Source organism: Temnothorax curvispinosus, unplaced genomic scaffold, assembly GCF_003070985.1.
Source record: "Temnothorax curvispinosus isolate PA1 unplaced genomic scaffold, ASM307098v1 QBEX01014279.1, whole genome shotgun sequence".
Taxonomy (NCBI): domain Eukaryota; kingdom Metazoa; phylum Arthropoda; class Insecta; order Hymenoptera; family Formicidae; genus Temnothorax; species Temnothorax curvispinosus.
The window spans coordinates 47,327-60,540 of NW_020224059.1; the positions used below are offsets into that span (position 1 = coordinate 47,327).

The 13,214-nt window shown below is 46.4% G+C and overlaps 1 protein-coding gene across 1 annotated transcript; it reads right to left on the bottom strand.

The window, feature by feature from the left end:
* Positions 1-8,642: 8,642 nt before the first annotated feature.
* On the bottom strand, positions 8,643-12,938 carry LOC112464507 (innexin inx2). Its single transcript, XM_025031518.1, has one exon. The coding sequence runs from the start codon at positions 12,056-12,058 to the stop codon at positions 10,982-10,984; it is 1,077 nt and encodes a 358-aa protein (XP_024887286.1). The 5' UTR covers positions 12,059-12,938; the 3' UTR covers positions 8,643-10,981.
* Between the last annotated feature and the right edge of the window lie 276 nt (positions 12,939-13,214).

The following is a 13,214-nucleotide window of genomic DNA, read 5'->3' on the forward strand; positions in this document are numbered from 1 at the left end:
ATTTTTCGTCGGTCGAATCATCGATTAAAACAGTAACGAATCATATAGAAATATAAAAATACAATTAAAATATTCTCATGTTTATTAATTGTATCGCATCTTTTTTGTATAATTTTTCTTTATTAAGAGTTGTCAAGAGTTAGCAGCGGGTCGCCAAACATTTTCGCTGTGGCATATAGAAGATATATCTATATCATAGCGACTTATCGCTAAACGAGTCGCTAAACAAACTCGTTAAGCGCTTTCTTCGATGCTTTCAATTTACGATAATTTGTACGGACGTGTTAACTGTCGTGACGCATCTTGACTCTTTACACAGAAAAGAATAGCATTTCCCCCGCGCCATATGGCGGTAGTGCTTTCTGTAGCTTCATCGCCGCAGAAAGATCAGTTATTTCAAGTCTGTATTAGGTCTGCATTTTTCTTGCGGCGTTAGAAGAGTTGCGCAATTGCGCGTTCTAAGCCCAAGTCTGTCTGGTTTTCCCGTGCAGGATCCGCCCCTGGGATGAATTCGGAATCATTGCCGCGTATACGGGCAAGCGAGCCATGTTGGTCGAGCCGAACGATGGAGACCAACTGTGGCGCTTGCTTGCCCGTAGCCGTACACGCGCGCGGCACCACAACGTATAGACGGTAGACGTTGAGCGTCGACGTGGACGGGCGAGGACAGGAACCCTTTCTTTCGAGGACTCGTTCGTTCTGCCGGCGGCTCGGCTCGCCGGGGCCGGGGCCAATGGCCGGTCAAAGTCCCACCTTCGACGTTCACCAGCTCTGCCCCCTCGTCCTCCTCGCGCGGCCGCTCTTCGCGCTCTTTGCCGGTGTGTAGCGGTCACCCTTGGCGGTCGTCCTCCCATAGCTTCGCCGTCCCCTATGGCCCCCTCGACGTCCGAACTTCTTGCGCGTCCGACGCTCATGAAGGGGGGCCCGTCAAATCGGAGCGGAGCGGCGCGGCGCGGCTCGCCGCCGCCGACCCATCGCCGAGAATCCCGATTGCCTGACCCCCCGTTCGAGCACGTCGTTCCAGAATAAATCCTACCTCGCTGATCGATCAACGTGTGGATCGAATATCCATGTGAATGATGAAACCGAGGCTGATTCATGATCACGCGCGGGCGCATTATCTACATTCTACGCTTAAATTTGAACCCGTGACGGAAACTTTTCCTCCGAAGAATGATAAGAATAAAACGCGCTTCGGAGTGAGAATAACACTTAAATTCCCGAATCTCTTACGTAATACCTTTTATTTCAGAGTCAACATTCAAGATTCTCGGAAACGAAACTGATGAATCAAGATTTACTCTGCCCGCGCGCGGCACACGACTTCGCGGGAACTTGGTTCTGGGGACAACGACAGAAAATCCAGTCCGGGTTTATGGCGGTAATCCGCATTAGCGATTCCACCGGATTAGCGACCGACACCTCGTACAAGCGCAGAGAAATATGTAACGCGCGTCCCCAACGCGGACACGTACGACTCGAGTTGCCTTTGTATGTACAGCCGCGGTATCGTATCGTAGGTATAGGTATATCGTTTCGTTCCTATGATTCGCTCGGTTTAATAGCTGGATTTGTAATTGGAGCTCGCTCGCACACACGAGCCGAACGACATTCGTGGAGAATTGAAAGAAGCTATCCCAGCAATTTCAGTTTTAATTGATGATGCTACGACACACGCAACGCGCCGCCACTCGTCGATTAACTCGCGAGAACCAATGATTTATTCCCGGAACACGGGATTCATCTTCGTGAATAAATAATTATCTACCGCGAGTTAGTCTATTGATCAATGGTGCATATGCGTAATGCCGTTCCGGGAGTCATAAATTAAAATCAGAATATCCCGTGCGTTGTAAACTCCTTCGTCTTCATTCGCCCCCTTAATTAATACCTCGAACATGCCGAGCGAGCAAGTCGCGAACAAGAGCCGTCGAGCGAACGTACATTTAAGCCGCTTGAGATTAATTTATTAGACTATTTCTGTCCACTGCTTCTCTTTGTCTCTCTCTCTCTGAATCTACATCCTCGTTGTTTACTCGCATCACGTTCCACCGCCACATACGAGGGTATATTAATTCATCGTGCAATGGCGGATTTGCTCGGGGCCTTGTATAACGTCCTCGTGTCATTGCGTGCTTGTAGCTATCCGGTTTTTTTTAATATTTTATAATCGTTAGCTATGCGTGTGCAGCGTGTGACGTAGTTATATACATAAATAAGGCGATAATCCATTTTACTAAATAATAAAACGAGATATTTTTCGTCCCTCCGTGAATGTTGGTCTTGGGACCTTACTGGAGAATTTCTCTTTAAAAATCCCGTCTTTTTAAATCCTACTAGCCAGTTTTCCTTCCGAGAGATTTCCAAGCTCTCCATTAAGGAAACGACAGGTTCTTCTTCTAAGGGAATCCTAAATTCTCCACTAGCGTCGCTAGTCTTACACTCACGTCTCACGTCTCACGTCTCTCGAAAGACGAGCGAATTCAACTCACGTTCCTGGCCGATTCTGAAAATGCTGCTGCTCGTCCAGCCGGTCACGTTACACGTGCGATGTAACGTGACCGCCACCGCTTTATTATTCCGATCTGGTCGTTAACGTCAGATTACTGTCTGCTCGCTATGGCATGCGAGTCGGCGCGACGAATCGTCATAGAGATGAACGTTTCCTTCGGGATAAATACAGCCCGGCACGCGTGGAGTCAGGCTGCGTGTAACGAGCGCGTCATTGTACAACGCTGCTCTTTAATTTATTATATGTCGTTGTGTGAATGCCCTTTCATGAACGCCCACCGAGGTAATGTATGTGACGTCACATCGTGTATAAATTGATACGTAAAGTCGCCGATGGGATGGCATATTAAGATACAATTGTGAATTCTCATCGGACGAAAAATTAAAATTAAAAGATATGTTAAAACTATATGACACAAACGAGATTACATAATACTTAATATTAATATTTTGTATTATCCTTAATACAATATATTATATGCGATCGACCATGTGATGATTTAACATATTATTTTGGGATAATTATATATTAATTTTTTTTTATTACCAACTTTCTGTACATTTTAACATTTTGATTATTAAGTATTTTATTAAATTAAAAATTATATTTTTTTCTTCAAATTTATATTGTCACATTTCATATGAAAGAGATTAGATAATTTTTATCAAGAAAGGTATGGTTCAGATATGGCTAAACAATGCTAAGCGTTTATGATAAAAGCCGTGGTATTTCCTACAATATTGTCATCATTTACAGTACATAAATGGCTTGATCTACTATCTTTGTGCACACATGATATCCTGAAAGCTTGTAAACGAGAATATACAATTTCATTTTCAAGGATATAACATTATATATATATATATATATATATATATATATATATATATATACATATATATATATATATAATATTATTAAAAAATATATATTATATTACAAATATATATTATATTATAAAAGTATATATTACATTAATTATACATGCTACATAATATAATACATTTAATGCTATTTAGTGTATAAATTCAAGGTTGCAATAATTACTATTCAGGCGTAATTAAAATGATAATTACTGCAACTAATTACATAAAAAATCAAGCGCAAGTAGTACTCATTAATGCGCTCTAACATTTCGATCTTGCGCATCAAGATTCGTCGGCAAGGTTTAAACTCCACGGTTCTCCCCTTCGGATAATGACGGCCAATTTCGTTGGCGTGCGGGAAAATTTAGTTCGCTAATGCAGTTCAAGTGCAATAACGTACCTGATGATCGCGGGAGGGAAGTGAATCGCAATTGCTTGGACCTCGAGAACGCGACGCGCGCTGCGGGCCTGCCGTTCATAATCGCGGAGGGCGACACGCACGTGCAGAGGCCCCCCTCGTTAACGGGCCCCACACCTACGCGTTCTCGTGACGCGACGCAGTATAATGAAATCGACGTCTATGTAGGAAAACTAAGGTCACGACACGTTGTTTTTAATATTAGCGGCGGCCAATTGTGCCATGATCCCCGGTGATCTTTACGGCTGTCATTTGCATCTTAATTATTGCATGTTATTGCTACTCCCGTTAATTGCGGGATTTTGTTACCTCGTTTCGTCAGTGCCGAATTTAGAGAAAAAAATATTTACGTGACAACTCATTTGTTAACACAAATGTAATATATGACCGTAAACGAGAAAACAATATATTATGTTACTTTGGAATATGCTTATTTATAATTTCAAGAATTACTTTATTTTACGAATAATGTCTAAAACATTTTGCGCATTACATTTTAAGCATTGTCAAAACAGAAATAAAACAGAATGTCACGGCACCAACAGTTCAAACACGACGCCTGATTAAGAGCCACTTTAGTCTTGAACTTATCTCTTCTTATCTATTTTATAAATGTTAAATATAAATAAAGTGACGGATAAGAAAATACTACAGTTTTTTTCATATTTTTCCAAATTAACAGCGGCTCCATGTTGAATCCTGAGCGATTACAATCGAGGGGTTCAATGTTCAATCATCATTTATCATTAACCAAATAAGACGTGCTTTAATATCGTTTTAATACCTTAATCGCCCGGATAGTGGATTCCTGAAACAAGTTTTCCTTCTACACCCACGCCCTTCTTACTTACCATTGACCTACAAAAGTTGCGCGCTTATTGCGCGACGAACCGTCAGGAAAGAAACGGGGTCACTAAAGAGAGAAAGTGAGAGAAAAAAAGACAAAATTTAAGACAAAAACTTGATCGTTGCTTAATCGTTGGTATTTATTAGTTTAACTTCACAAGAGAAAACATTTTGTATTAAAATATATATATATGTATATATATATAACATTCTCATTCCTTAGGAGGGCAGTGTTTTCTGGCCGCGATTGAACCACGCGCGGTCGAAGAGCGAAGAGACGATAAGTAAAAAAGATACATATAAGAATATAATTTCCTGCTCGACCTGGATGCGGCGACGTGCTCTGTTCTTCGTTCTTCGAGTGTGTGTGTGTGTATGTATGTGTGCCGGCAAGCACGGTGCCCTTTCTTGGACCTTGCTACAAATTACTCTTAATCGCAACGATTCGGCATTTGGCGATCGGTGCAATTTCGGTGCGAGATCCGATCCCGACGCGCGAGAACGATCCACGGCGACGGGCGTAAAGCGCATTTTCCTCCGAGCGGCGCGGCGGCGGTCCCCCGGTCGGGGGAGGGAAACTCGCCGGAATCACACCGATCACGGATAACAAACACCCGTGACGACATTCGTCGTTCGACGCCGACGTGTACGTGATGTGTACAGCTACCGTTTCTTAAGCCCTATCGTCATATCGCAGATAGCATATCTCTCCTACTCCTACCTAATTCTTATAAATATCGTCGATACATCAATGACGGGGGGAAGAGAAAAAAAAATCAATCCTAAATGTATAAAGAAGGCAACATGTGTCTATCGATTATTTTGTGCGCCCTTCTCATCGACACATTCGAACGAATGCTGTACCATTCTCATCTATGTACTTTGTGTATCTCTCCCCTTCCACAAAGATACTACATATTTATTCTACTATAATTGTTTTTCTGGCTTATCACTGTGTTGCAGTAGGCGCGAGAGCTTGGGCGACCACCCTTCTCCCTGTCTTTTTTTTTTCTTCTCCCTTCCGGTTGAACAGAAATCAGACAAAGCAATACATGTGTATATCGGCAGCGCGATATCCTATCTACTCGTCGCGATGCATCTCTACCGCTGGAAGCGCCGTATCCAAAGACGTATACGAAAGGAAGCGAGAGGAGTTCTTATCTACGCTTGGCAGGATGCAGGCACTTTTGGTTAGTTACACGGCGAATGATTCCGTTACAGCTATATCTCGTCTCGAATGCACATGGATATCCTGTCTCTACTCGAGCGTGCGCAACTGCAGTTTCCAGATAAAGCTGCAGTTTTCAGATAAACAACGCTTGCTCGGCTCTGGTTCCGACGTAATTTTCCATGTCTTTAATCAACGGAATGTCGGTGCATTTACGCGGAAATCACATCCCCTTTCTCCTCCTCTAGAATTTCATCTCTATTGGACTTCACAAAGTCTCTCGATTACGGAGATCACGAATTTCGTGAACTTCGAAAATAACTTCCACGGAGGCGAAAAGGGTGTGCGTGTACATTAAAAAAATTGTATTTGTTTTTTCGTTCGAAAACGACCGCAGTCTTTATTGGAATGTCGATTACTTGTATAAGGGAATGCACTTTGTACCTAAACGCTAAACAGGCACTTGTTAGGCGTAACGCACATGGTGAGTGTCGCGGTTAAATTTTTCTAGGAAGTAACATTGAAACGATGAAGACAAATGCCGGCCGAGACAATCATTATTGCCGCGCGAGAAACGGAAATAAAGCGAGGCGGAAGGGAAAAACGCCTACACGAAAAAAAAGAGATGTATATTATGCAAATTCTAGCGTTATCTCCGACTGATGAGTGACAGGTTGAAGCCTCGGAGAAAGTAACGCGATATGATATAACAGGACAACAGCGTTGCGTTCGTCGTTAATAATAATTCTATCTCGCGTATACATCTAAAGGCGATACAAAATCACGACGACGTGGAGTGTTTCGATTACCTGGCAGTCTTACTTTGAGCACATAGATCTTTCGGAAATGTTCTAGATGGCAAAGAAGCGAATAATATAAAATCGCGCCGCGTTTTATCCTCTCTCTATATAACTCCTTTTATCTCTCTAATAAATCCTACAGCGCTACCCATCCGTATGTTCCGTACACGTTTTGTCGCCGAAAATAGGCGTTTTTCTTTTTACGCGTTCGAAACACGAAACTGACGGTTGCATTACAATGTCGCATTACCGTGATATCGGAATGTCTGTATTATATCTACTATTAAATCTACGCTGATATTCGATTCACTAAAAATTTTTCTTCTTTTGAGAACTGTTAATTATAGAATGCACTTGCAAACTTTTGATTTTTCTTTCAAGGAAATCTCGATCCCAAATTATCGTGTACACTGATAAAGAGATATCGGGAATATTGACGTGTCATTTTCAATATACAATTGTGTCGGTACAAGATTAAGATAAGAAAAACACGGGTTGCCGAATAATAAGTTTATAGACCGGTCGTATCAGTTTTCTAGCAAAATAGATCGCGAGGCATTTTAGTGTCGCGCAATTCCCCGAGCACTACATCCTGAACGTTTAAATCCCTAAGCGTTATCTCGGTGCCGTTATCTTGATAAAACTTGGACAATCGTCTCGAGCGTCAAATCAACGGGCTGTTAATTTTTCACGCTCGCATATCTTACGCAGCAGAAAGTGTCGCTGACTACGGGCTACCGGGCAGGTCGTCACGTTTCGAACTCCGTCGAATAACACAAACGCGAGTCGGCTCAGATAGTAATGCGATATTAGGTATTCCACGTGAACACGTCAGTGGGATATTAAAAGTAAGTGACGTTCGCTCGCGGTCTACGTGCAGAATATACGAACGGTAAAAGGTAGCGCTCTCCCTTTTTTTTTCAATATTTATTTATCGTTTACCTCTACGTGTTGAAATATCTGAACTATCACTTGTGAAACGCGTGTGATGTCGATGGACGAGTGAACTAAGAGCAAACTGCATTTCATCGTTCACGTAATATTACGTTATATCGCACATAAATTACTTAGTATAAACAATTTAGGTGTCTTCACTTACGCGCAGTACAGTTTTTTAACGTTACGTCAAAACGTCACCGCGTTGTTACAATAACATTCGCCGATTCATGGTACCCCAGTCTTACATATTACCATTAAAAAAAAATCGCTGGCAGACGTGTACATACTTGTAGCGTTGCGCCTTGGCCCCTCGACGTATCACACTTTTATATCGTAAGTCCGTGTTGTAAAAAGGAATTATGGGGCAAAGAATAATCTGTGTGACGACTTGGTCCATTCAAAAATATACATTAATTTTACGTCGTATAAAAGAACTGATGCGCGCGAGATACTGCGCGTCGATTTTGTAACCTAGTTTATAAATCTAAATTTCTCGGTACTCGCGATACGAAATCGCGGGCACCATTCTTTTTTGTGCGCGGAATGACGAAGAAGACGCGCGTTTAATATCTACGCACTTATGCATAATACATTCACACGCACACACACACGGCACTCCCTCTCTCACTCTCCCATCTCCCTCTTTCTCCCCCTCATTTTCTCTACATGCTCACCATACATGTACAAATCAATTTTTCCTCTCTCTCTTTCTCTCCTATAACATATATATATATATATATATATATAGCGACCTACAATGTACATGCGTGTTCTTACGACACGCTTCTAGGATATAAGAAAGATCAACGTGATCGGTAGCGTAAAGAAACCAAAAGTTAGATTAGGTTCGCGGGGGGCGGCGAGCGCGATTTCCCCTCGCGTGAAAGCGATCGAGGGGGAACTTCGGAGTCGCGGCGCGAGAACCGACAGACTCTCGGCGTACGAACGCGCGGATGCTGAAATCTTTTACCGAACACTCCCCGCGAGGAGATAAATCTCACCGCGAAAGGGCACGTCCGGTTCCTGCTTTACGCGCTCACAGGATCGTCGCCGGCCCGCGATTCACGCGCCGAACTCGAGAGACATGAAAACGCTCGATACAATGGAACGAGGAAAAAAAAAAAGAAAAGAAAGAAAAACGAAGAGAACAGCTAAGGCAGGAATGGCTGCTGAAATAGCACGCGAACGCCGTCCCCCGCTTTATCACACGATCCAAGTCTGCGAACGAAGGGCTTCCGAGAGTGCCTCTGGGAGCACACTCGCCCTTTTGTTTCCATTTTCCTTTAAGCTCTCTTTCACGGTTGTTTCTCTTTCTCTCCTCGTTTTCGTCGAAGGACAGATCCCCCTCGTCCTCGGGGATGATCGCCTCGAAATGGCGAAAAAGCTGCGACAATATGCGGGGCACAGTGAGCACAAGTTGCCGACGCGCGCTCACGCGGAGCGGCGTGACAATGGTAACCCCCCGGCGCGGCGGGCGTGCGGCTCCTTCCCCGCATATTTCCTTCGTTCCCGAGTATATATTCCTACGAGGCAGGCCGTCGTTCCGTTCCATGTACCTTCCTTACGGACGTACACGGCTACACGAGGAGCTCCGTAGGAATGCAAGCGCGAGGAACGGACGCGCGCAGGAGCGCGGCGAGGCGCTTCGCGGAAGGCTAGATTTTTTTTATTCTCCGCGCGCGCGTGGAATGACGTTCGTGATGAGGGGGGCTTTATCCGCGGTTGCGTGTGAGCCCCGCTCGCGAAGTACATGCGTGGATGGGAACGATAACGGTGACGTAGGCCAACAAACTTGCTCCGATCTTCGCGTCACCGGCTCGATTTCGTGTTAATTTGGCGTTAAAAAAAAATATGAAAGAATACGGTCCATCTTAATTTCCTGATCGATTAATTATCGTAATTACACGAATGTAAAACAATCGAGTCGAGCTGCGGTCGTGTGACTGTTGGTCAATTAATTGTTCGTACGTCATGGCAAAAATAATCGGATGACTCGAGCTGCCTCGTAGAATACATGCCTCGTAAAGCAATCTATCGTTTTAACGCTTATCTCGGGGTCGGGAGTTTCATTTCTATATTTATAAAAATAAAGGAGAATAACTCCCATTTTCTTAAATTAACTTAAATCATTTTTACATGAGGCTGATTGAAAGAAATTGTATTCGATTGATACGATATACCAAATTAATTTATCACAAACTGAAAAGATATTTTAATCTATATAAAAAAAAAATAAGCTATTTGTTGTAAGAATCCAAAATCCGACAATTTGTGTTACTCATTACGAAACACAATTCGCTAAAATCCAATATATAAATGACAATAAACAATAGACGGTAAGAGTCCGACGCGTGGAGTCGACGAGTTGTGGAGCCGCGAAGTTCTTGCTCGAGGAAATGTAGGAATGCGCGAGGGTAAAATGAAGGAAGCGGACAAATGTAGAAAACAAGTGGAATGGGCGGCGTATAAAATCGATGGGAAACTCTCCGCAGGTGAAAGGATCCGAAGACGAGGTGAGTTCGACGCGAAGACGAGGAGAGGCGAGGAGACGGGCGGCGAACTGCTGCGCGCTTTGTCTTCGCACCGCAAACCCGACGTCGAATGGAAGCGTGTACTCGCGCGTAAAGAGGTACGGCGAGACATAAAAAAATCTTGTCCTAACTACCCGGGGCCCAATTGCACCGACGCTAATGCTGACTTCAACCTCGATCGACTCGGGGATCCTGCCTGAATTCAGAATTGGAATCGGGAGAGAGCGGAGAAACCGATCTAAATTCCACGTCGATAACAATACTTGTTAATTATACATAATTAGACATAATTAGCTAATTATACTTATTTATCTATTAAATTACCTATAAATTGAAATAAACAAAGGTTTTTTGTTTATCAATCCCGATTCGTCAAGCGGATTAACTTATCTCGATTGACTAAATCTCGCTTCTTTATCGACGTACATCTAGATCGGATTAACATCCGTTCGTGTGAATTGACAATCCATAATTGACTCCGATCGAATTAATTCGGAGCATCCCTGATCGTCCGTCACGGTGACGATTAAATTCAAGGATCAATTTAAAACTAATTCCAATTAATTCGATCTTCCTTCCTTGTCTGTAACATGAATAAAATACAATACATAAAGGCTAATAGTCCTAGAGAGAGATCAGATAGTCGTCGGTGCAATTCAACCTAAAAACGCAAACAATTCTTCCAATCCTCGCTTTGTATCCGCGATATCGGTATGGCTGTCTCCCCCTCACCCCCTCACCCCCTCAATCTCTCCTATTCTCGTCTCTAATCCGGAGACGGTCCTACCGTTCGCTTGTTCCCTATGTCGGGCGGGGCATCACTCCGGGCAGAGAGATGAGGAACCTTCCGGAGGACTCGGGGAGCGTCCCTTGAAGAAAGTCCTTCCCGACCGTACGGCCGTTAAACGCTCTCCTTGCCCTGGAGCTTAGTCGCGAGATCGGCGATGAGCTGCTTGTACACCAGCGGATCGATGTTCTTGCCGAGCTGATAGAGGACGAACCAATCGCCGATCTGGCACTTGTCGTTGATGGTCTTGATCTGCTCGTGCGGCGAGAGACGCGAGCGCGCTCGCAGCAGCACCATCCGCACCTTCGGCCCGAGTACCACCGCCGCGCGATAGAGCAGGCTGAGGCCGCTCAAGATCGACAGGATGATGAACCAGAACCAGAGGAACACGTAGATCTTCTCGTTGACGATGTTCAGCGGGAGCACGCAGAGACCGTCGAATTTCTGTACCGTGCCGGACGCACCATATTTGTGGAACGTGCACTTGGTCACCTTCGGGAACACCTTGGACATGGGGTCGATACGCTCCTCCGGCTCCATCTCCGTGAACCTGATGACGTCGGAGCCGTACGTGGTGAACTCGCCGTCCAGGAAGAAGTCTATGAAGAAGATCTGACCGACCACGTTGACGAAGTTCAGTAATTCGCACAGGAAGAAGCGGTACGCGTAGAAGTTCTGCGAGTGGAGGTTCGAGGCGAAGTAGTCGACCAGCAATTTACGCCGGTCGCTCTTGCAGTCCTCGCTTACCACCGGACAATTGAGGTCGAGCACCAGCATCTTGATCCGGCCACCTTCCCACGTTTTCCACAGGTAGCGCGGCACGTAAAAGAGAATCGCTTGGAAGAAGAGAGTGAAGCAGACCCACTGATAGTACTTATGATACTTGACCTGGTCCTCGCCTTCGACGTGGGCGGCGACCCCGGGCTGCACCAGGTCCTTACCGACGATCCCGGTTCGGTCCGGGATCGTGAAGGTCGAGTAGATCCAGCAGTAGGTGTCCATCACGTGCAGGGGGATCTCGTCGACGATGCAGTCGATCGGGTCGCCGATGTACTGCCGGGAGGTCACCAGCAGGGAGAAGACGACTAGGCCGATCACGGTGGCCTTGTAGTGCAGCCGGAACACATTGTTGTCGATGCACACGGAGTCGAGCTTCAGCAGCCCCTTCACCGAGCCGAACACGTCGAACATGGTGGCGGCTGTGCGTCGTTTTACCCTCTTTCCTACCTTTTCTCACTATACAATCGATTCCTCTCTCTCTCTCTCTCTCTCGTCCTCGCCGTACGCGCGGCTTGCACACGCGTCACCGATGCGTCCGACCGGTCCGGTCACAAACCGAATTCGTTTTGTCCCAGTGTCTGGCCGTGCAGCGCTGCAGCCTCCACCACGTCCACGACGCGACACCCGTCGTGCGCGTTCGAGTCACGCTCGGCAGCTTCCGCGCTTCCTCGTTTCTCACTCGCGTAAACGCCAACCCCTCGGTGGCGGCGGCGGCGGCGGCGACGGCGGAGCGGTGGCCGATCGGCGTTACGTTAATTCGTTCCGTCTCGCGGCGGGGCACACGTGCGCTCACGCTCCTGCTACACGCCCGTACTACGCGGCGTCGCGTTCGGCGGATTCCTACTTTCCTTACGTTCGCGCGTTCGACAACACGCTATCGTCGCGCGCACGCGTTCACTACACTACGTTACCGAGCGTCACCGGAGCGGCTCTGTCGTAATGGCTGCGCTCGAGACGCCGTATACGCGACACAAGCGCACGCGAGGACACGACGCGCGTTCCACGAGCTGCTCCCTTTTCCTTGCCTCTCTTTCTCTCTCTCTAGTCCTCTCCCCCTCTAGCGGCCTCTCCGTCTCGCTCGCGCGCCGCGCGATTCCCTCCTTCTCCACCTTGTGGACGGACTCGCAGGGGCCGGGCCGGTCGGGGACCGAGAACTGTTCGCTTTGCCGCTTGTGCGGCGCGGCAGGGAGCAGGGAGAGTCTCTCCGTCCCCACCCACAACGCTACAACACTGACTTTACTCTCCTACTCACCCTCCTAACCCTGTCCGTTCTCGTCCCTCTCATTCTACGCCGAGCGGCTTCAAGCGGCTTCTCGCTCTATCCCATACTACGATCGGCGCGCGCTCGGCCGCTCTCGGTTTTTCGTCTCGTGGCGCGTTCGGCGAACGTCGGCCGGCCTCGGGCACCGTCGTTCGCCTCGCCGCGCCGCGCGGCGACATGACTCTCGCATGGTTGTTACCATGGCGACTGGCTACCGATGCCGCGGGAGCGTGGGATACTCCGAGAGCACTTTGATCCGTCTGCAATGTCTGCATCCAGTCGCGATCGGCGCGCTAAGTCATTAAT